The sequence below is a fragment of the Colias philodice genome, chromosome 6 (genome assembly GCF_061535455.1).
Source record: "Colias philodice isolate Cphi_HAF_F1 chromosome 6, ilColPhil1 Martin Lab GWU primary, whole genome shotgun sequence".
Lineage (NCBI taxonomy): Eukaryota > Metazoa > Arthropoda > Insecta > Lepidoptera > Pieridae > Colias > Colias philodice.
In genome coordinates, this window is record NC_143091.1 from 8,395,018 (window position 1) to 8,420,079 (window position 25,062).

At 34.7% G+C, this 25,062-nt stretch overlaps 2 protein-coding genes and 1 pseudogene across 5 annotated transcripts; 2 read left to right on the top strand and 1 right to left on the bottom strand.

Moving 5' to 3' along the window:
• Window positions 1–2,720: 2,720 nt before the first annotated feature.
• pps (protein partner of snf) lies at window positions 2,721–18,208 on the top strand. Its single transcript, XM_089696597.1, has 18 exons — window positions 2,721–3,162; window positions 3,575–3,736; window positions 3,873–5,715; window positions 5,810–6,002; window positions 6,618–6,842; window positions 7,055–7,567; window positions 11,685–12,017; window positions 12,130–12,282; window positions 12,362–12,486; window positions 12,571–13,023; window positions 13,194–13,453; window positions 13,559–13,674; window positions 13,883–14,091; window positions 14,399–14,609; window positions 15,297–15,429; window positions 15,918–16,102; window positions 16,770–16,996; window positions 17,859–18,208. The coding sequence occupies exons 1-17, from the start codon at window positions 3,030–3,032 to the stop codon at window positions 16,923–16,925; spliced, it is 5,403 nt and encodes a 1,800-aa protein (XP_089552723.1). The 5' UTR covers window positions 2,721–3,029; the 3' UTR covers window positions 16,926–16,996; window positions 17,859–18,208.
• Window positions 18,203–20,038, bottom strand: rswl (tRNA methyltransferase roswell). The gene is made up of 6 exons (XM_089696599.1): window positions 19,965–20,038; window positions 19,717–19,871; window positions 19,365–19,585; window positions 19,152–19,300; window positions 18,681–19,047; window positions 18,203–18,584 (listed from the first exon to the last, which is right to left on the bottom strand). Exons 2-6 carry the CDS (start codon window positions 19,859–19,861, stop codon window positions 18,225–18,227), a joined length of 1,242 nt encoding a protein of 413 aa, XP_089552725.1. The 5' UTR covers window positions 19,862–19,871; window positions 19,965–20,038; the 3' UTR covers window positions 18,203–18,224.
• A 2,102-nt stretch (window positions 20,039–22,140) lies between these two features.
• LOC149487892 (peptidyl-prolyl cis-trans isomerase pseudogene) lies at window positions 22,141–24,432 on the top strand (annotated as a pseudogene). Of its 3 annotated transcripts, none has more exons than XR_016315767.1 (3): window positions 22,141–22,211; window positions 23,483–23,516; window positions 23,759–24,432. The product of XR_016315767.1 is annotated as a peptidyl-prolyl cis-trans isomerase pseudogene, transcript variant X1 (transcript). The 3 variants fall into 3 exon arrangements; XR_016315768.1 differs by having other exon boundaries at window positions 22,160–22,222; window positions 23,484–23,516; XR_016315769.1 differs by having other exon boundaries at window positions 22,196–22,211; window positions 23,772–24,432.
• Window positions 24,433–25,062: the final 630 nt, after the last annotated feature.

Here is a 25,062-nt window from a genome sequence, read left to right on the forward strand (position 1 = left end):
TCTACAAGAAAGTCCGCGATATTCCATTCAAAAGATATAACGAATTTTTAAAAGTGTCAATTTACAGAAAATAGTAGGTTTACTGTATAATTCAATGAGGAGGCGTAGTACGGGACGGGGTGAAGGTGAGTAGGGAAGGGATATTCGCAGGAACTACTTTGATTCCGATTTGAAAAATTCTTTCAGTGTTAGATAGCCCATTGATCGAGGAAGGCTATATTGTAATTAAATACACACTGCAGAATATATATTATTACTAGTGGTCCGCCCCGGCTCCGCCCGTGGTACCTACATGTTTTTAACTATCCTATCTCTCAAGTTGGATCGAACTGCACATGGTGTGCGAATTTTATTATAATCGGTTAAGTGGTTTAGGAGTCCATTGAGGACAAACATTGTGACACGAGATTTATATATATTAAGATTTCCCATAATAGTAGGTAACAATTTGTAGAAAAGTTGGCAACACAAAATTTTTTAGGATAAAATTTATAATTGTTATTTTTGTGGTTTTTAAACAATGTATTCAAGTCAATAGCACGTGATACACAATATATTAACACGCTAAAATATCATGAAGGCCTATTAACTGATAAAGAGTTGTATATTTACGAGTGAAAAGACAATCCAGGCATTTTCGTTCCACTATCACTTTTACACCCTTTAACACTACACCGCACCATGGTATTATTTTATAAGGTATTAACGGTAAGTTTAAATTATGCAAAACCAAACACAATGAATTACTTCTAACTTATAACATGTAAAAACTATATTTTTAGGGAAGACGATAGTTAGCTGTCAAACTTTGTTTAGCAAAGTAGGTTGCTTTTCTTGAAAAAAGTGGCACGCTGGGTGAAACAAAAAATTTTATCGTTCTCTCTCATTTCTTTACACAACACCGGCATAAGTTGCTCTTTTTCTTGTGTGAATGCGACATAAGATATCAATTTGTCTATTGGTTTCTCTGTCTACGTGGCAACCATTCCAACATTGCTACAGATTGTCGAGAGATTGTCCGACGGTTGGCCTTCCAGCTGTCAGTTGACCATAGAGTTATATGTCAGTTGACCATAGTAGAGTGCGTTTCACGAAAGAGTTCCCCTGCCGTTATGTTGGCATACCTGACTGTCAAAAACGAAAATATTTTTTTTTTAATAAAAAATGACAGAGAAAATATTCTCCTTTCTTCCTAGCCTTAGCCAAGAAGCTTATCTAATATTCTAATATTCTAATATCTTATATCTAATATATATTATAAAGGCGAAAGTTTGTAAAGATGTATGGATGTATGGATGTTTGTTACTCTTTCACGTAAACACTACTGAACCGATTACAATGAAATTTAGCACACATATAACTTGGATTAACACATAGGATAGTTTTTATCCCGAAAATCCCACGGGAACGGGAACTATGCGGGTTTTCCTTTGCAAACGCGGGCGAAGCCGCGGGTGGGAATCTAGTATCTCTCTTTTTTTATCCCTTTCACACCTAGGTAGTTAAGCCTCGTATTCACGGTCCATCTTGACGTACGTCCCGCCAAGGTCATACACGATGCACGACGCAAAACGACAGTGAATAGTGTTGACGTACGTCAATAATTATTATTATTTTCTTGCTGGATGTGCACGACCAATTTTTCATCCAGCGAGCACCCCCACCACCGCGAACGTCGTGCAGATGGACAGTGAATAGCGCGGACGTACAGCAGATCAGTGTTGCCAACAGTAACTAATGTAAATATGTACTTGGAAACGTGGCCTATTGATAAGATTTTTTTGTGATAACCTAGTGAGTACCTACATGAGCAAGCAAGAAACAGTTATTTTATATTTTTATGTACAGAGGAAATACCCAATTATCATTACTTTTGGATCAACCTAGTACATATGGACAGTTTATATTCAGAAGTTATTATTTTAAAAGAACTCCAAGGCGAATTGATGAATAACACAGATTTTATGCAAAAGTCCACTGCAGAAAAATGGCAATTTATTTAAAAAAAAGTCCTAACGAATTTGTTTGTTTAAAAAAATGATTAGCTATATACTCTCTGTTCCCGCCACTTCAGCATTTACTGAAAGAGTCTTTTCGGTCATGAATGTGAAGTGGCGGGAAGAGAGAAACCGAGCTTCATTAAAAATTAATTAAAAATGAGCTCTTGAAATATATAAATTTAGATTTGGAATGTTTGGATACATATAATTCATTTAAAAATAATGTTAGGTACTGCAAAAAGTACAAAAAAAATACATTTTTAAAAATATTTATTTACTCTATATTTACCTCCTTTAAAATCAGATATACTCTATAATATCTTAAAATAAAAGTTGGCAACCCTAGCCATGCTTGATGCGCGCACGATCGTCAGTAGGATACATCCAGCACCGCGGCCTTGAGCTGACGTACGTCGGGGATGGACCGTGAAAAGACGCTTGAGTTAGGTGTGAAAGGGATAAAAAAACATACAGGCGTCATTCAACGTCATATTTTCTTGTTACAAGTTAATGTTCATACTGAAATCTCCAGTGTATTAGATATAAGCTTCTTGGTTGTAATTAATAATATCAAATCTTTTTTTATTTATTACTTTTCCGTTTTTGAAGTAGGTTGTTTTTAACGCAGTTATTTTATGAAAACAGCGTTTACTTAATCTGTTTTATTTATAGATACTCTGTGTTCAAAATAATATGAATTTATGTTTTTTTAATGTTGGTATCTCGTGTAATGCTATCAAAAGTGCGTGTTTTCAGTTTTTTTTCGATTTGGAGGTTCTGTTAATTTTAATATTGATTGAGTACAAATTAATTATATAAATTCGTGATTTATTTGTGTATTAGTGTACGAATATTATAAAAAATACATTGTGTGTGCAGTGGAATAAAAATAAATCCCATCTTATGCTTGCTTGCGATTGTGCAAAATGGCGGCGAATGTTTTTATAGATAGACGCGATGCATGTGAAGCAAAAGTGGGCTAAAAATAGAGAACTTGCATAGAGATAGTTACATTAATAGTGAACTAAAATGTCGAACACCGTCATAACAAATTATACGGACCTAAATGGACCCTCAACAAAAACTGACAGCTCCGTTGTTGTTATTGTAAACAAAGATGGATCTCTTTCCGTGGACCAAAAATTACTTGGAACTTTAATGGGTAAAAGAGTTTATTTATCATTAAATTAACCATTTCTAGATGATCTTCTATCAGTTTAGTATACGCTATTGTAATACAAAGTTGGCTTAAAAGTTTGTTTTAGGAATATTAGGCATACAACACATATACTTATAATCACATTTTCTTTCTAATTTTTACGTTTATTAACACTTAAATTAAACAAATTAATGTTAATAATCTTTATTTAGCTAAATATTTATAATTTTTTGTCATTTAATGCGATAAATATGTATAAAAAATTTTTGGCGGGAATATAACTTATTTACTAGCTATGAAGTTAACGTTGATGTTATTCTGCAATAAATCTTTAATGAATCGAATTTTAATATTTATCAAAGATTATAAACGAGATTCTCGATATATGTACTAACGTTTATTCTATAAATTCCAGGAAGCGATGGATCCCAAGCTGCAGGGATTAGTGTTGTACGAGTTGGACATGAGGGTAGGCCTGATGATGCCACGGATTCTGAAAACGAAGATGATAAAGTACCCCATGTCACATTATCTGTAGACAGTTACTATGACGAACCAGATAGTATAATAAAATATGGTGAGTATTTATAGTAGTTATTACTTAGAAACCGTGTCTGTAAATCATCACTGCAGGGTCTTCTGCACTGCAGTCTTATGCTTTTGTGTTACAATATTTTATTTTATTGTAAGTATATATATTTATGTAATTTCAGATAGTGGTGCAGAGATGTTGCAATCATTAAGGATAGAAACAAGAGAAAACAGCCTAATCGGCTTTCAAAATGACCATTGTTATACTCCTTTGACTTCACCCAGTCAAACATTACCGCAGCGAAGTGAATCATTCACAACATATGATGATCCTATTATTGAAATTACACATCACCCACCCCCAAAACCAGTGACAACACCTAAGAAAATTACTATATTGGATCAAAAAATTATTGCCAAGGGTAAAAAGCTCATAATAAATCCATTAGAGCCTTCTATTAAAGCTAATGAAAGTCTCAATAAACCATTACCAGTATTATCAAAATCGAAAGCTATAAGTCAAGTTGAAAAAGCCTCCTTGCAGTCAAAATTAGAAGATAACACTGAATCATCTTCAGTAAGCTCTTCGGGTGATAGTGCTGCAGACAGAGATTCTGATTCTGACTATAAAGATACAAAGGATAGATCAGCTCCTCCAAAATTACGACGGCTAAAGACTAAGCCAAGAATTTTAAAGAGTGTCCAATTGGCTAAAGCTACGAAAGCAGATCCAAAAACAGCATCAAGATTAAAAGCCGGTAAAAATATATTAAGAAGAGAAATTAAGGAGAAGGTGCTAAGTAAAAATATAATTATTAAGAAACAACCAGAGACTGAAGTAGTAGCACCAAAGGAAACTATAATTTCCATGCCTACATTGGTACCCCTAGCACAGCCAACTAATGATCTGACTAAAGTAACACCAAAATTAGTTCCAAAAATAATAAAGAAAGAAAAGAAAACACCGGCTCATGTAACGGCACTTTTATCTGATATGACATCATTGTTTTCTACACCAGATGTCATTAGAAGAGTCTCAACTGAAACTAAGCCACCAAGCAAAGTTGAAAAAGAACCCATTCCAGTCCCTAAAAAGCCTGAGATACCAAAATCTCTCGATTTAAATAGTGACAAGACCATTGAAGTTGCAAAATCACTTGAAAATGAACATAATAAGATTCAGACATCTATAAAGACCTTTGTTAAATCAACAAAACCTAGCATTCCTGAAAAAGTTAAAGCTTATGAACCGATACCACAATTAGATGATGCAAGTTTAGCGCAAATACTGCAAGACACAGCACCCCATTCATCGAAAATTCATCCAAACATAACTGCTGCAAATGTTATTAATAGTCCAAATCTGGCCGGCCCACTTTCACCTACTCTAGATTTGTTGGCGGGATTGCAACCAGAGGAAGATGGTTTAACAGAAGATTTGCTGATGCATGTTGCACAGCTTGTTGAAAGTTCTGAGAATTTACAGGAAGTTTTAGATAAACAAGTTCTCGGTAAAGTAGACACAATTCCAGCTAAAATTGTTCCAAATGTACAAGCTAATACATTTACTCAGACACAGCAACCACAAATAGCAACACCACAGCATGCAATACAAACTCCACCACAAGTGCAACAACAAATGCCAATACAGGCACAAACACAACCAACTCATAGTTTGTATTCACAAACCCCAGTGAAAGTAGCAAAAGCTGTGTTGCCACGGAAAGATCCCATAGAAATAGTAAGACGAGATGGCAGAGTTATTACATTACCACCAATTGAAGCTCCAGCTACAAGGTCATCAAAAAGAAAAACTCTAGTTGAACCTGCAGCTCCTGAAGTTGCAACCGCTTCCCCCATACCACCAGAGATCACTACCCCAGAACCAGTGCTTCAACATGTGGCTAAGCAATATTCAAATAAAAAGTTGGTTAATAAGAAGGTTGAGCCAATAATACAAACACCAGTCATTGAAAAATCAGCAGAATCTCAAGAGAGTTGGAATTCTGAAGATGATCCTAATAGGTAAATGTTATTTTTGTAATATTTTATAAGTTGCAATAGGAATAAATACAAATATAAATATTGTTTAAACAAAATTAAATGATTATATTTGCAGATTATGGTGTATATGCAAGCAACCACATAACAACCGCTTCATGATCTGTTGCGATGGCTGCGAGGACTGGTTCCATGGCAAGTGTGTGAACATCACCAAGGCTATGGGCCAGCAAATGGAGGAACAAGGCATTGAGTGGCGGTGTCCAAACTGTATTAAGAAATCTAAACCTCCTCCTAAAACACCTGCAAAGGTAAGAATACACATACTGTTGTCTATTCTTAATAACTCACAATTAAGTTAGTAACATATTATTAATACAATCTACTAGCTTTCCGCCCGCGGCTTCGCCCGCGTTTTCAAAGAAAAACCCGTTCCCGTGGGATTTCCGGGATAAAACCTATCCTATGTGTTAATCCAAGGTACCCTCTATATGTGTGCTGAATTTCATTGTAATCGGTTCAGTAGTATTTGCGTGAAAGAGTAACAAACATCCATACATACAAACTTTCGCCTTTATAATAGTATAGGATAGGATAGGATATAAGTATGTATGTTTATCAGCCATCTGGTTTCCATAACACAAGCAAAAGCTAAGTATGGGATCAGATTGTGCCGTGTGTGAAAATTGTCCTGAGATATTTGAAAAAAATATGCATTAAATGAGAAAATAATACATACTAAACATCACTGACACTATATTTTTTACAGATTTTTTCATTATTGTTAACTTTCTGATACCTGCACTTGTACTTAATCTTTGCAAATTCATTGTTTTGCAAATTCATAATAATTTAAAGCATAAAGTAGAAAAATAGGAATGTTTATTTTTAAGTGCTAAACCTATTGTGAATGGTCATCCTTATAGGCAACACCTATACAAAAGCAAGTAGAGACTACACCACAAGCTACACCAGCAAAGGAAGGAGGGAAATCAAATTGTATTGTTTGCAAGAAACCAGCGAGAGCAAGTAGCATATATTGCAGTGATAGTTGCATATTAAAACATGCACAGGATTCACTTGGTGTGCAGGGTGGTACGAAAACTAATACTCCTAGTGGCAAAAGTGCTGAGAAAGTTGCAGAATCTAGGGTAAGTGGATTTTATTAAGTAATGTTTAATTCAATGTTTTAAAATGTCACGATGAATACCACTTTGGACAATAAATGGTTCAATGACAGAAGTGAAATATGAGATATAAACATACAATAATAAACATTATGTTCTATATTTCATAAGCATTTTTTTTACGAAACATTGTCTAGCTGTGTATGAAAATAATATCTAAACTCGTTTAATTGCAGGTAATTGTTTATGAAAGGAAGTCAGGTAGGTTGTTAGCGGGACCAAATGCACCTACTGCAGAAAATCTGAAGAGCTGGTTGCAAAAGAATCCAACATTCGAAGTAGTAAGACCGGGCACACTCAGTGCAATAAAACCAAATATTGCTCGTAAAAAAACAAATGAAAGCAATAAAATTCAAACTACACTTAACTTTGCAAAAATACCCAGAAAAAATACGGAACAACCGCAGCCTGTAAAAACTCCACAATCAGAAACAAAAGGAAAAAAAGAAGAAATAAAAGGAAAATCTCTGCTATCTCCTCGGGAACAACAAAAATTCTCTTTTGTACAAAAAGAACCGAAAGTTCCACTTACTCCGAAAGAGGAACCTAAACCCACACCAACGCCGAAAATCCCAGTGACACCCAAACCCCAACCTCAACCTGAGACTCCAAAATCTTCATTAAATAGAAGCGGCACTGAAACACGAAAAAGTCGAGCTTTGAATAGGTCTCAATCATCTATTGATAAGGTAAGAAATTACTTTTCTTTCTACAGTTTTGCCTTATTTCATGTACATAAGTTTAAACAAAATTTTATAACTTTCCAAATACAACACACACTCAAAATTTGTAATTACATATATTTAATATTTATATTTAATTAATAAACATCTGTTCTTTCTTTAAATTATTATAAATGAAGATAATTAAAATTAAGGCAATTACACGGTTCAACGACCTTAATGATTCTGTCACTACATTTGAATTTGTTTTTTTAACCGCCCTCTATAAATATACATCGTTGTTGAAGTAAAAGTGACCAAAGATTATGGAATTGTATACTGTATCGTATTGTATCGTAATGTGTTAGTGGTTTCTACCTAATTTATGTTTTCTCTGAGAGGCAGTAACATATTACATTTATGAATAGTAAATATTGTGTACTATGTATGTTGTAAATGTAATGTAGGAAGACTCATCTTTCAACATTAACCGTTATAAGCAAAGTCTCTACTACATGTAACATGACCCATTCTGGAGACCTTAAAATGACTAAGCAAGTAATTATAAGTTCTAGAGTGGGGAACAGTTAAGAAAACACCGATTTAGAAATTAATTTTATTCAACACGGACTCTACTATATTCTGGAGACCTGATGATGGCTAGGGTGGAGAACATCTCACCTACAGAGATATAAAAGATGGAGTACATTATTTGACGTAATTCTATAGAACGGCCTCTACCATGTCATGGTGTATCGAATGGTAATGGTGACCAGGCAAATGTATTTAGCGTTCTCTGTATATCTCTTCATACCTAGTAGGAATATATGCATGCAACCTACACACACCGAAAAAAATAGGGGAACGGACAAGAAATCACGTTTTTTTCGACTTGTTATGTATTTTGTAGTTAGTTCGGGGTTAATTTTTTAAATCCCTTACGTCTTTGAAATGATGACGAGAAATAAAATGTGTTTCGATTTTTAAACATTAAAATATTATACCCCTTTAAGAGTTTGGTGCCTATTTATCGACTATATAGCAGCTTCAAATCAAAAATATTATAACGTGTTTTAAACTGAGTTTTTTTTTCTACTGTTTATCTTTGAACACATTACAAAATGAGTGATTTTCCTGCGACTGAAGTTACCAGAGCCTATGACTATGACTGATATGGGTCATACCTTCCGTACAAAGAATACAGTGTTAGTTGTGTCGGTATCTATAAAAACTCGCATAGTTCCCGTTCCCGTGGAATTTCCGGGATAAAACCTATCCTATATTACTTGTGGATAATGTAGCTTTTGAATGGTGAACGGAATTTTTAAAATCGGTCCAGTAGTTTATGAGCCTATTCATTACAATCAAACAAACAAACAAACAAAGTTTTCCTCTTTATAATATTAGTGTACTACGTGACCAAGCCAACTAGACCCTTTTCAACTGTGACGTCACCCGCCCATGTCTCGGGTACAGATAGCAAAAAAAAAATATTAATAATATCACTGTTCGCTCTCCGCTATGAATAGTCTTATTTTTCCCCATTTCGAGGGCTGTCTATGAATAACAACACAGTAAAAACTTAAACAAATAACAACGAAAAACTTAACAGTCAACAACAAGCTTTAACGATTAATAATAAAAAGTACACAAATAACTAGCGATGCGAAACGTACGAATGCGTCGATGCTGCGAACCGTACTAAGGCGAACGCGGTACCTGAGGCGGTAAGCGGGCGGGGAGGCCGCATTCCACCCGAGCGTCTAGTTGGCTTGGTCGAATAATAGAAGAAATCATCGGTTCACCCAGTTAAAAGTGCGGAGGTAACGGAACCAACAAAAAATTCAGTTGAATTGAGAATTTCGTCCTATAATGGCGTCGGCTAAAAATGTTGCTATACGTTTATGTCAGTTTTGACTTTCCTACGATTTTATACAATAATATAAAATTAAATGATTTTATACAATATAAAAAAAAATTGCTGATTTTCGGCGGTATGGCGACCATTTGGAACTGTCTGAAAAGTATGGCATGGCGATTTTCGTACATGGCTACTGGACGATGATTACCTGTGCAAAAATTAGCCTGGTACAAATGGTTGAATTTTTTTTTAAAATCAACGCATTCACGTCGGTATTGTGGGCTGTAAATTACACCGGAAAAGTATGGCATGACACTACCGCCTACTTCTTTTTTATGGGCTATCGGTAAATCCTAAAATTTTTGTGTTACAAATCGTTTGCCTTCCGTAATTTATCCGACGAGTTCGACTAACGCCCACGTGACTAGTACTTATGCCGGTACCACTGTTCTGACCATGATTTTTCTTTTTGTCATTGCGTACTAAGACCACCACAAGAACCGCCATCCGGTTACAAATGACCCAAAATTTTGTGTCAGTATCTCCCGGCTTTGGATTGTTTTGGACCCTTAAAATATACGATAGAACAGCAATTAATCTTTTTTAAAAAATATTCAAGGCACAGGGAAAGTCTGGTTACTGTTTTATAGGTATGTGTTTTCTGATAATATTTTACTGTCAAAAATTATCAACACTGGATATTATTCAATGACGCCTTTCAAAAACAAAACTAATTTACAAACAGATTTTTATATCTTTACATACCTATTTTTAACTTTCATTTCATGAACTGCTCATGTAAATACCTATTACAATCTGGTTTAATTTAACAAAACATTCAATTCGGTGAATTTTAGCGTTATTTTGCAAAAAAAACCGCACGTACAGTCCCCCGTCCGAGTCGAACTGACACCGTCAAATTTCGTCGAAAATATGCAATAGAGGTGAGGTTTTATGTGGGTTTTATTATAAATTCGAGTTTTTTCTTGATAATTTAACGATAATAATGAAAATTGAAAAAACAATCAATACAAATTGTTACAAATATCATAACATATTTTTTGGTATAAATTTCATGTATAAATATGTAGCCGTTTTCCTAACAAAATGCGTTTTATGTTCAAACAGGGGTTGATTTCTATGTATTTTTTTTATGTTTAGGCCGTTCTAAACTGAAAAGTAAACAATACACTTTGTTAATTATATCCTTGAGTATCACATATATTTTTTTTAAGACAATCGTACCAACAGTTTCCTCAACAAAATTCAATATGTATAAGGTGTTTTCCGGTTTTGACCATAGTAATCCCCTTAAAACTGGATTTAAAGATAGAAATAATTGGCAATACATTTTACAAATTATACAAGTACATTTCATTTTAACACCTTCCACAATGATAAGATATTCTACAATATATTCAACAATAGGAATATTTCGTACCATGTGCTCCTATGAATAATTATAATCTCTTGTATTTACGACTGAAAACTTCCGCGCTTTGCTATTACTCATCACCTTTACAAACACTATGAAATGACGTAACATGAATAATCTACACTTCTACACTAATATTATAAAGAGGAAAACTTTGTTTGTTTGTTTGTTTGATTGTAATGAATAGGCTCATAAACTACTGGACCGATTTTAAAAATTCTTTCACCATTCGAAAGCTACATTATCCACGAGTAACATAGGCTAGGTTTTATCCCGGAAATCCCACGGGAACGGGAACTATACGGGTTTTTCTTTGAAAACGCGGGCGAAGCCGCAGGCGGAAAGCTAGTAGTAAAGCATAAAATTGTATCTTGTTAACATAATAATAAAGGTCTGTATTGTTTGTACATATTATATAGTTGTTGATTATGTGTTGTGTTAATACAATTCGTAATCGAATTGTTGTTGTTTGTGGTGTTGAGATTTAAATTTAGTCTGCTAGGTTGCTCATATTTCTTCAAAAATTATAAAATTGTTTTTAATAATACATGATAAGATTATTGTTGTTTTAGTCAAGCATTTTTTTAAGAATGAGACGAAATAAATTTCGTTAGTTGCATAGTTCGCAAAACAAGGTTTGGGCACACATTATACAGTTTTAATGACCAAATATGTATGGTCGTATGGTGCATGTATGTATTTATTAAATTTAACAGCTCTTATCAATCTATGGCATAATTTACAAGTAGTATTAAAACACATCCTTATATAATGTCGTTGACCTTGAATTGTTTGCTCTCTGATTACAAGTTAAAATTTGCGTGTTTACGATAATCATTTCATCGCAGGCTGCCGTAGCATCACCGTCGACATCGAGACGGAAAGATTCTCATGACAAAAAGAAAATGGACTCGGAGGAGGAAATACGGGAAAATGTGAGGAAAGCTTTGCAGGAACAAATCAGTTTGCGCATGGCGGAGAGCGATGGATTCAAATTCAGTGAAGAAGAAATACAGCAATACGCGTATGACACGGAAGAGGAACTTTTCGAGTTGTTCAACCACGATGTAGGGATGAAATATAAAGCGAAATATCGATCACTTATGTTCAATATTAAAGATCGCAAAAATCTATCCCTTTGGGAGAAAATATGTGAACGAGTTTTAAAACCGAGCGAATTGGTAAGTTCCTGATTTTTTTGCTTGTGTTTTGTTGTTGGTTTTGCTTTTGTTGTTGGTGTTTTTTATTACAGGAGAACTTTAAAAAAAATCTTAACGTTTTATCTAATTTTAGGTGCGACTTTCACCTGAAGAATTAGCCAGTCAAGAACTCGCGCAATGGCGGGAAGAAGAATCAAAACATCAGTTGGAACTTATTAAAAAATCTGAAATAGATCTGTTAGCAGCTAGCAAAACATACGTTCTTAAAACGCACAAGGGAGAAGAGGTATATTATTATATCCTATTTTATTAAAATTTACATGCATTTTTTTCATGAAATTTATAACAAACTTTTATTGTTTTAGGTAATGGAAACAAAAGAATCAGTGTCAACAGAATTGGATCCAAATGTGCCTGTTGAAGATTTGGTTTCTGCTTTAAATGACGCAGTCGGTGATGGACTTCCACCACCCGCAGAAAATGTACAAACGTAAGTAATCTTCAGGGATATTTCTATTTAATACTTGAAGGATTTTTTAAGCATTATAATAAACTTTGATTTCCAATTATATAGGCCCAAAACAAAAGACACAAAGAAAAAGTCGAGTAACAGTAAAAAGCGTGAAAAGGAGAAATCAAAGTCCAAAAAAGACCGGGAAAGCAAACGGGATTCGGAAAAGCGAAAATCTAGGTCATCACGAGGATCGGAAGTGGAGAGAGAGCACAGATCGACACGACGGTCGAAAAAGTCGAGTAGATCATCGAGATCAGAGTCGAAAGAGAGATCGAGAACGGAAGAGAAGGAAAGAGTTGAGAGAGAACGTTCTAGACGACGGTCAAGATCTCGCGGGAAGTCGAAGAAAAGGTCTAGAGAACGTTCTAGGTCCGCGTCCCGTGGACTTCGGTCACGGTCCAAGTCGCGAGACAGCGCTAAGCGAACACACCGCTCGCGGTCCAAACACGCTAGCACTGAAGAGGTTAAACACCGATCACGATCTCAAGAGACTGTCAGTAAGAGTAAGAATGAGTAAGTATAATGTTTTAAAGTATATCCTTGGTTTTCATAACAGAACTATAGCATAGTAAATATTTGAAAATTATTGTTGATTTGTGTGTTGATAAATCTAAGTATAATAAAAGCGCGTATAATATATAGACTTTTGTGAAGTATTCTAAATTATACTTTTTTTATTTCAGTTCTACAGATTCAGATTCAATAGAGCGACCGAAGTCGGCTATGATGAAAGAAATTCATCCAGAGTACGATCCGCATGAACCAATGATTACTTCAGCATTTTCTGAAGAAGATTTGCGGAAGTCAAGAGAGGATATCGATGAGGATAATTATAAGAATGAAATTAGTGAATACGGTAATGTGGATGTTGATCCGGCGAAATCTTTCGCGATCGACTCCGATATACCTCTGCCGACTTCTGTGTATAAGGAAAAACCATCAGGTAAATATTGAATAAGTACCAAAAAGGCTAAATAAAATTTCCTTTAAATTGGCAATTTATCTAAGTATCTAATATATTATACCTATTTATGTTTATGATTACCAGCTGAAGTAGAAAGTGACCAGGAGCCCAGCAGTACGGTGGAGAACTCAGCAGCAACAGTATGGAATGGGTGCATTAATATGGTGGACGTCGCTAGGTTCTATGTTGCTGCGCATGAGGTATGCACTCACATGTTTTTGATATCTACGTAAATTTTACAAGTATTTCTTACTATTTTTAATGTGCCACAAATTGAAATCGCTAAATGCAACCCAACATTAATATTTTACTTATAATTTTAACTTTTTTTATTAGGAGTATCTATCTATAATACATATTTATGTTTTTTTTTCACAAAAATTATGTATAAGATCACTACTTCCTCAGGTTTCCGGTAATGCGATTGATTTAGAAGATGATCTCACAGCAGAGCTAGATATAGTAGGAAGAATAAACCCAGATACGGTTTGGGACTACATCGGCAAAATGAAGCGAGCCAGCAATAAGGATATTGTGATTCTCAGGCTACAAGCAGCAAATGATGAAGAGAGAATGCAATATATAGCTCTGTATAGTTATTTAAGTAGTAGGAATAGGTTGGTATTATTCTGCACTAATCTGTGTTTAAATACATTATATTTGGACACACTTTCTCTCTCACACACACTTTTAGTATATTTGTATTACCACTCAGTGTCAAAAAGAACTATTCTATCTATGTGAATAAAAGAATCCTATCTATCTATTATCCTATTTCCTTGCTTTCCTTTCTATTGACTTTCATGAAAATATATTAACTGTTAAACACTGAAACTTAAACAACATTATATACACCCATACATATTTATTTGTAAGCATGCTAATATCCTTAATCATAATAATATAATGCATCTAAATATATAGGTTAGGCGTAGTAAAAGTAACGAACACGGCTACAGTGAAGGACTTGTATATCGTCCCGCTGTCAGCGAACACTTCCCTCCCGGCGGTACTGCTGCCGCTCGACCCGCCCGGCCTCGGCGAACTGAAGACGCACTTACTTATCGCCATTATCATTAGACAAAGGAAAAAACGACTCGCCACACACATTCCCAAAGATATCGTTCCGGCTAAGGTCAGTTAACAAAAACGGTGCTAAGAATAAAGTTGTAAATAAATATATTTATCGATTATCATGTTATTTTAATAAATATGTTTGTAATAAAGATTGTGAATTCGTGTTTGATTGCTCAGTCTAATAAAGTGTGAGAAGCATGCGTCCCATTATTTTCCCAACCCTACCCAGTTCATAAAAGCTAAATATATAAAAATATGAGTCTTGCATTGTATAACAAATACCTATAAAATATGTAGCAATAAATAATGTATGTACCATAGAATTAAGATACGATGTCACCACAAAACCCTTATTCCTGATCTTATTAGAATAGAATATTCCCTATTCCTATTTCCCATACAGTACACGTATAATTAATAATTATTTTCTAAACACCCCCACAAGAAATTTTATTTGCGCTAAATGACTGAGCAATTAATATGCGCAAATGTGCATTTTATACAACGCCTGTTGGAAATTTATAAATTATATGTTTACACTATTAAATAAGGTATGAGAGATAAATAATTATCATGTTATCTATCCCGTGAAAGATGAATTAACTTTCTAATGAATTGATAACATGTTATAAAAGATACGAGCATTAGCAATTTACTCCCAAGTATTTTCCTTAATGTTAACAATAAGTGCAATTTATAACATTTTGATAGTTACTATAATAATAGAATAAATATAAAATATCAGGTGGCTCGTGAATCCCGCAAGAAGTCGTACACGCCGCCGATGTCGCCGCGGAACCGACCCTTGACGCTGCCCTCCTCGTACACTTCGTCTGCTCTCTCTTCTACTGTTAAGGACAAAATTGCAGCTTCCTTGGGTAATTTTTGTTAATTTATAATTTAATTGAAATTATAAGAATAGAAAAAAAAATTGATCATGAAGCGGGATCCGAACCTGCGCTTTTTCTTGGCTACCCGTGATCTCGGTAATCGAATTTATTCTACTTTTTCGGACTGTGAATATTATTCTTTTTTGGATTATTTATGTGGATACCCGACTTTATCGTGCCTTTAGCGTACAGTAATAATCACGATTTATGAAATTTTTGTTTATTGTTTTGTCACTGGAGAGTGGAGATGATGCTGTTCTTGTATCATTTTGTTCATAACTATGTTTACTATCATTTTCGCTGCAAATGTAATCTCATCAAAGCTAATTCAAATTTTATATTTACGTAGTCATAATATAATCATGATACTATAACCATAGAAAATAATTAAATTTGTCTATTTTAGAAATTTCATGTAGCATCATGCTTTTTTAAATAAAAAACTTGGTAATAATATATATTTTTATTTCCAATAGCTGCCGCTGATGACGACGAGCCCTACAGTCCGGGATCATCGAACAGCAGCAACAGTGCGCCCGCCCCGGCGATGCCCACACACAACTTGCGGAATAAAATGGAAGAACTTAATCGACAAATTGAAGAGCAAAAACAGCAAATCCTCAAAATGGCACAAGCTGATTCGTCAGTGAAGAGTGCAGATGTAAGTTTGCCTACTATTGTTTTTCTTTGAGTTTTTGGTATAACTTTTAGCTATGAATTGATTGTTATTAATTAAATTTACTGTAACTCTGAAGTTTATATAACTAACATCCGGTGAGTGAAAATGTATATTAAGCCATTTTGGTATAATAAATACCTAACCTTGGTATGTTCTATTTAAATTTATTTAGCTGATAAGGTGCAATCAACACATCAAAATCTTTACAAGTTTTCGTTAAATATAGTATAAGAAATATTGTAAGTAGTGACATAGAATAAACGGTTTATAATAAAAAAGACGTGTGGCACTCGAGGACTGCCGCGGTAAAGCTATTGCATAGCATGCCTTCAAGCCACACCTCCGTGCCCGTCGGAGTGGGGAGCGTGAGGTTTTTAAAGTGAAACTTTTATTACATCGTCTCAAATTTTTTGGTCTGTGTAGCGCATGTCGCGTGACGGTCGGCTGCCGAGTAGGTATAAAACAGTGTTCGGAACCGTACGATAATTATCGTACAAATACGATAATTTTGTGCCTAAGTTTCATTTTTACCGTGGTTTCATAAAACCACACAACATGTTTTTCGTTACGGAATTTCTCGATTCGGTCCCCGCGCTCAAGGCCCGCGATAGAAGCTATGCAATAGTTTAAAATGACTGTTATATTTCAGAACGAAGCCTACTCCCCCTCCCGGCCGCTATCGCCGGCCGCGGTGCCGCTGGCCGACATCGCGCTGCCCTCGAACCTTCAAGAAATTCTTGCCACCATCAAACAGAGGTCGGAAAGTAACGCCGACGTCGATATGCGCACAATTTCCATGCCTTGAACTAGCTATATCACATCAATTTAATTTAAGCATTGAAAATAATTATAGTGTATAATATTTTACGATAGTACTAGTAGACCGGGAGATACTGACACAAAATTTCGAGTCATTTGTAACAGGATGGCGGTTCTACAGGGTTCTTAGTACGCAATGACAAAAAGAAAAATGATGGTGTGAACGCTGGTACCGGCGGCTTAGTCGCGTGGGCGTTAGTCGAACTCGTCGGAAAATAGCGAAAGTCAAACGATTTGTAACAGTATGGCACTTATTTTTCCTGAAAGTTTGAGGATCAAAGATTATAAATACAAAATTTCAAAGATCTAGGTGTTGGAAATCTTCACTTATATAAATTAATACTAAATTAATTTTTCAAGTATGACAGCACTTTTTCCCCCTACTAGAAGTATGGCAAATATAATAATGGTCATATTTTATCAAATACTCTCCAAAAATCCAAATGCAATACTGGTACAAAAAGTTTGGCGAAATAAATTTTTTTTGCAGATTTTCGGCGGTATGGCGACCATTTGGAATCGTCCGAAAAGTATGGCATGGCGATTTTCGTAAATGGCTGCACGACGATGGTTACCTGTGCAAAAGTTAGCCTGGTACAAATGGTTGAATAATTGTTTTATTTAAATCAACATATTCGCGTCGGTATGGCGGGCTGTAAGTCACACCGGAAAAGTATGGCATGACACTACCGCCTACTTCTTTTTTATGGGCTATCGGTAAATACTAAAATTTTTGTGTTACAAATCGTTTGACTTTCGCTATTTTTCCGACGAGTTCGGCTAACGCCCACGAGACTAAACCACCGATACCAGCGATCACACCATCATTTTTCTTTTTATCATTGCGTACTAAGACCCCTGTAGAACCGGCATCCTGTTACAAATGACTCGAAATTTTGTGTCAGTATCTCCCGGTCTATAGGTTAAATAATTATCTTTAATTCCCAGAAATAATAATATATAGAAGTATGCATAGCATTATATTATTGAATTCACGAATGTGTGCAATATGCAAACGACATTTTAAAACTTCTGGACGTTAGGTAGAATGGACTGTAAAAATTATTCGATTTTAACTGTGGAATCGGTTTAAACAATTGAAAATTGTGTTTTAGATGCGTTTGAAATGTTATGTATATAATTAGTATACATATTCAGTGTTTTACAAGTTGTTTTAATGTACAAAATTTAGATTAAATATTTTTACTTAAAATATACTTTTAATTATAAGGTTTATTATGTTGGAGAAATGAAATAAATATATAATAATACATGTTGCTTTTATTTATATATTATCATCATCGTACAGGGACTTCTTGGATTTAAACTTCCTTTTAAATATACTTCTGTCTTCAACTCGTAGATTCATAAAACTCCGCATGTCCACATTCTTAAGAGATGATTTCTCAAATCTCTTTTGCATGGCTTGTATTTTTGTTTCCATTAATTTTCTCCTGGGTATGTGACGTAATGCAAATTCCCAATCTCCAGTCAGCTTAAGGTCCAAAAGAATTGGTATCATATGATTGATATTCAGATTTTTCTTTGATCCTGGAGCCCATTCTAAATAACGGTCTAGAGGTAGCTTGGCCATTTTTATACCATCTCTTTTTGCTTTAGCTAAAGAGAGTGGCTCATTGTTTATCTGAAATGTTAGCAATTAGTTTTGTCAATACTAAGAAAAGTTATAAAATTAATTAATAGTAAAATAAAAACCAGCCATAAAACATATAAATCTAACCTTATCAACCATACAACCCACAATATAAATAGCATCATGATCAAAACTTGTTAACTCCTCTCTGCAGTGTGGGGTAAGATATACTAGTTTATCTTTCGGGAAAATGTCTAAATAACTTTCTGCATGAATGTTCATAGGAAACCAGGGCTCATCTATTGATGGAACATTTCTTCTGAATTGATCCATGAAATCTCCATTATTATCTACATTACACAAATGTAAATTAAAGGGCTCTTTGTGCATTCTATTATCGCCAAAAACATATGTGAGTTGTTTTGCAGAATTTAAAATTTCTCTTTTTACCATATGAGTTTCATATGAACAGTCAATAACCATTGACTGTCCCCTCATTAAAGCTTGTAGGGCTCTGAAATAAATCAATAATTTAATAATTAATAAAGTTAGTCAAAACATTATAAATTCTTAATGTAAATTTCAACAATTTCATAAAAGTATCAATAGTAATTTTACCTGTAGTTGTCGAATTGATTGATTGATTGGTCGCGGATGCGTAAAAATAGTGTTTGATGTTTAATACCATACATTACATCATCTGGAAACTCTTTTGAATCTTCTGGGTCCATCTCTTCAACTTCCTTTCTTCTTGCCTCTTTTTTCATCTGAAATTTTTGTGATTAAAAAAAGTGTAAATATTAAATTATATTTTTCTATGAATTTAAATACCTTAACATTCTCTTTCCTCTTCTCATTTTTCCATAAATATGTGAGATAGTTTGCTCTCTGATTTCTTGATGGTAATTCCATCAAATACTGCCAATTTCTAAGATCCATAACATCCGGTGCTTGTCTGCCATCTTGACGCATGACTTCTACTTCCAACATTAAAACCCTTAGCTTTTTTTCAATTTCTTGGTTACCTTTACTTATTTGGCTTATAATGTTTTCTAAAAATGTAAACAATTACAAATTATGCATCGTAATGCTAATGAAACAGAGGTATCGCTCAATATTTACTTGTGCGAAATTTTTAACTGGAAATCTTTTTCACTCGTATTTTACCGCATCGTATATTTACCTATATCATCGTCTGCTTGCGATGCATATAATTTAGGAAAATTTATATAACTGCTGCTAATTTTTGCAGGTTTTACTGAAGCAGGTACAGGTAGGACATATCCTCGTTGACTTATTCGTAAAAATAATGATCTAAGACAATGCATATTTATATTGCTGAAAACAATTAAATAAATTTAGTTAATAATTTATTTTTTTATGCGTACAAAAGATATGTCGTAGTGATTTGAATCGATTTCGGGATATAACCTCAAATTTTTTGTTTATTGTACAAAATTTGTATTGATAATTATTGATATGTAATAAGATGTCTAAAGTTGAGACTCTCAACTGTCAACTGCCAAGTGTCAAGCACTTAGCACACTGCACAGGTGTCAAGTATAAAGGCTTTGTCAGACAGGACGCGTACTTAGCGCGCGTCAGAGCGTTAAGTTGACGCCGCGATATGACGCTAAGATGTGTTCTACTACCATCGTAGAATACCGTCAAACAGAGCGCCGGCGCTAGCAGTACGCAACGCTCTGTCGCGGCGTTAGGACGCTTTAACGTCGGGTGTTGTATTTTTTTACAAATTTTATTTTAGCGTCGGAGTTAATAGGCGTAAAATAATAATAAAATACTGCATAATGACCGAAAATTTGATAGAGTTGGTTAGAAAATATCATATAAACTATAAAGATATATCAATGAAGGCAAAATTGTGGGCACAAATCGGAGAAGAAATTAATGAAACTGGTAAGTAAAAAATTCTTCCGACTCCGGAGTTAATATCGCTGTACCTTGTTTTGTTCGTAAGTAATAATTATGTAAACAACATGTAGCTTTAATAATATCAATTGCTGTGTCCTAACGCGCGCTAAAGCGTTCTGTTTGACGAAGCCTCGCGCGACGTTAAAACAGGACGCTGTAGCAGGCCTCCGTCACTCGCTCAAGGTCGCGCTATAAGTGCCTACCGCACAGTAGGTCGGTACCGACCCAAGCGGCAGTTGGTTGGCACACGCGAGACTGCGCACCCGCGTCACGTTTCCCGCGCTCGCTACCAAGATGCCCGGTTATTGCGATGTAGACGGGTGTCGGAGTTCAAGAGTGAATAACAAGGATCTTTTTTTCAATTGCCTAAACAGGAACAGGCTACTTTTTATCCAGGAGACACATATAGCGGGTCCACGCGGGTGAAACCGAAGGAAACAACTACTATCAATAAGATTTCATTTTTTTTATTGTATAATGTAACAAATATAATTAACAATAAAAAATTAAGTGTTTCAGCAACTCTGTGTTTAATTTACGCGCTCGGTACAACCCTAAAGTTTTCGTTTGATGACGCAATCACGCGGCGTGCGCGGGAAACTCGCTTCTCGGTGCGTGTTCGTAGAGTACATTTCTTACTGCAGCCGAGTTGCGGCGCATTTTGTAGGTAAATATAGCGTAGGTATTTTAGCTTTTGTATGGGAGTGATGTATCTGTTACGAAGTAACTATTCTCTAATCTGTGGCTGTAGCGCTACTACGCAGCGCTAAATTAACCGTCCTATCTGACAAAGCCTTAAACTGATTGTGACTGTGATGAACGATTACCTACTTGCTCTGTGGTATTAACCTGTGGCTTATCTATACACTGGAGATTTCAGTATGAACATTCTTGCAAGAAAATATGACGTTGAATGACGCCTGTATGTTTTTTTATCCCTTTCACACATACAGGCGTCATTCAAGGTCATATTTTCTTGTTACAAGTTAATGTTCATACTGAAATCTCCAGTGTATTAGATATAAGCTTCTTGGTATTAACGTATTAACCGACAAGTGACAACCGCACTCCAGACTGCGCGACGCGACACATTTGCCATTTGCTCAAATTCAGTCAAGGTGCGTAGTTTCGGTGTCGCGTAGTGCGATCTACCTCATACAATTTCATAGAAAGAATATTTTGCTGTGTTGCGACGCGACGCGTATGTTAATAGGAAAAGAATTTGGGTACGAAAATGAATACATGACAGACAGACACTACTCTACATGGGGGTTCTGTAATTTTGTGATTTATTATCCCACAGTCATTCATTATCGCGGAATAGTTGGACAAGTTTTAAGTTTTCCGTGTCGTTCAATTTTCGCGTCATTTTTTGATGCGGTGCGACACAGCGTGGTCACCTGTGGTGGTCACTGGTCACCATACAACAGAGCGGCAGCGACTGACCAGCGACTGACTTCGGAATTTAGACGGCGTCAGTTGCACTGGCGCGGGTGGAGGGGGGAGCGGACTGACGGGACTGACGCCAAAAATATGAAGCGGGTATATTGAAGACAGTGCTATACTGACTTGAAATCAATTTACAATATGGCAGTGCCAGGTCAGCACTGACCCGGCAGTCGACTGACGTTAGCTACTGATTCAATGCACAGATTAGGTATTAGTACGAGACTCAATGTAAAACTGTCATTGTGGATATTGTGGTGGATATAAAATTATTTGCTCTGTGAATAAACAATTAAATTGGGAGTTATCCATAGAGTAATATAATATATACGGGTATAGAGAGCCCGCTCGCAGAATTTTTTGAAGACCGCTAATGTCAATTGATCTGATAAACAGCGCCATCTATTATCGGCATCCACAAACTTGTGAAATGTATAGCTATAGCTATAGACATCTACTATATTACATGCAAATATGGTACTTTGACTTCAGCTTCTTACTATTTTACATGTATTCAAGTTGAGAGAAAATCAAATAATAAGTAAAATCTTATCACCTTGAATACAGTAAAATAGTAAGAAGCTGAAGTCTAAGCATGAGTTTCAGAAAGGGAGTGCATACAAATAAAAACAAATTTTATTTTACAATAATTTATTTATTTACACTTACAGTAATTAACATAGACTTGTAAATTTTGACAATGGTACGGAATTTTTAAAAAATAATTGAATTTGAACAGTATTACATACCTATTTAAATAACAATATTATTTTTATTTGTTACATGTTTATGTTTATTTTTATATGTTTGTGCTGCTGTTTTTATTTCGTCCTCAACATGTTATGTGATTTTGCCAGACAAAATCTGTTGATTGGCACCAACTGTATACAACAAGTACATGAATTACTGTATTTTCAAAATAACTTTTTAATGTAGTTTTATGTTTATCACAATTAAAGGGATAATACACAAATATGTCAGTAAACATTTTAATTTTTTGTTTCAATCCTTTTTAGGAACATCTTTCTTCAAAAATAATGTCCGTCACAACTCACAGGTCACTAAATTTTGTTTGATGGATATATTAAAAAGATTTTTTATTCTTTTTATATTCTTTGGAAATTCGTACACTTCACTACGGAGGACTGAGGAGAGGACTCAACTCAACGCGGATCGGCGGATTAATTTCACGAATCACGAAGAACAGTACAAAAGGAACTAAACTACAAACAAGCGCAAAGCAAGTAGCAGTCGCCATATTTGTTTTGTGACGTGATTTTCACAATCAATATTGGAATCAATTCATTGTGTTGCTATCGTAATTATTACTCAACTTGTAAGTTACACAAAATTTAAAAATATTTATAATACAAGTTCAATTAAATAATTACATATTTAAATAAATGTTCTTTGTCTTTTTTTTATTGTAATAAATTATTTCTTATCGATTGTTTTGCCATCTGTGATCGTATAAAGCAACTAATTGTTTTGGATGCAGATAAGAGATGGCGCATTTTGAAAATAAAAACCCCAAATCTGTCATTGTAATTGTATGGAACTGTCCTACCCCTGGAGTTATCCTAAATCCTGAAAAATAATCTAAAGGTATAAAATTGCTTAGAATAAGTATTAAAAATTATCGCAGTGAAATTCAACAACAGTGATATATATTAGTTTTTCAAAATATGAATTCTGCCGTATTAATATAGTACTCTTTGATATGAATATCCTACTGATAGAGAGGTTATAAGCATGTTATAAATATAGTTTGTCTTAATAATTTATAATGACTGTTTGGATTCTGTGTCCTTTGTTATATATGACTTAATATCAATTATAATTTGCAGATTTTCTTAACAGCATGGCGCTCACTGCAATGTTGCGCCGAACCCTCATCAATGGGACGGTATACTCTGCCGCTGCAATGCGCTTTGCTTCAACACAACAAGAGAAGAAAGTTTTTTTCGACGTTACAGCTGATGGAGAGCCATTAGGTAGAATTGTAATTAAACTGAATTCTGACGAAGTTCCCAAAACTGCTGAAAACTTTAGAGCACTGTGCACAGGAGAAAAAGGGTTTGGATACAAGGGATCGTCATTTCACAGAATAATTCCAGATTTCATGTGTCAAGGTGGAGATTTTACGAATCATAATGGCACTGGTGGAAAATCAATTTATGGCCGTATGTTCCCTGATGAGAATTTCAAGCTGAAGCATACTGGTCCGGGAATATTATCAATGGCTAATGCTGGTCCCAATACTAATGGCTCTCAGTTCTTCATCACCACTACTGCTACTCCATGGCTTGACAGAAAGCATGTTGTATTTGGTGCTGTAGTAGAAGGCATGGATGTTGTAAGGAAAATGGAAGGTTTTGGCTCTAGGAATGGGAAACCATCTAAAAAAGTTGTAATTTCTGAATGTGGTGAGTTAGATTAAAGTAATGAGAATTGTGTATATCTGTTATGTAGTTATTATCTGTAGTTGTAAGTATATAGTAAAAATTGTTTAAATTAGAAATGTGTTTTCATTGATTTCATCCATCTCTGTATTTTAGAATATCTAACAGTTAGGATTTTCAGTATTTAATTTCTTATTACTGTATTTAATTATAATAAATTATATATGTATATAGACATATAATACACTCTGGCCTTATATTTGTTGTAGTTGTAATCAGTAATGTTGATAGCAATCTATGGGTAAGGTATTCCATGAGGGTAATTATGAGCAAAATGTAGAGGGGGCTTAGCATTACCTCTTATTAATGTTTATAAGCTTGTGATTGATGAGCTTCAAGGGCTGACAGATTTATTAAATAAAGTGTTGAATTAAATATACATAAAGGATCCAAGACTAAAATACTAAAATATCAGGTGACTGACTTTAATATGAGACATGTTAAAACCACACATTGAAGTATAGACTACTTAGTGTCACCTTTTTTTATTTGAAGGAAATGATTGATTCTTATTCAGGAAAATAGTATAATAATAAGTTCAACAAGCCAAAGAATAAAAAAAAAAAAAATGTAACATGTAATATATTGGGCCATTAATCTAGGACTAATTACTAATTACTACTAATTTATCATCCAATAAAAATGCTTGAGTTTGCATTCAAATATATTTATTGTGTACCTGATCTAGA

Coding starts and splice junctions, on each gene's coding strand:
- pps (XM_089696597.1), top strand. CDS start 3,030: ATGTCGAACACCGTCATAACAAATTATACGGACCTAAATGGACCCTCA. Junction 13,675..13,882: donor TCTATGTTGCTGCGCATGAG/GTATGCACTCAC, acceptor CTACTTCCTCAG/GTTTCCGGTAATGCGATTGA. Junction 14,610..15,296: donor AAGATATCGTTCCGGCTAAG/GTCAGTTAACAA, acceptor ATAAAATATCAG/GTGGCTCGTGAATCCCGCAA.
- rswl (XM_089696599.1), bottom strand. CDS start 19,861: ATGCATTGTCTTAGATCATTATTTTTACGAATAAGTCAACGAGGATAT. Junction 19,048..19,151: donor AATCAATTCGACAACTACAG/GTAAAATTACTA, acceptor GATTTATTTCAG/AGCCCTACAAGCTTTAATGA. Junction 18,585..18,680: donor TGGGTTGTATGGTTGATAAG/GTTAGATTTATA, acceptor CTAACATTTCAG/ATAAACAATGAGCCACTCTC.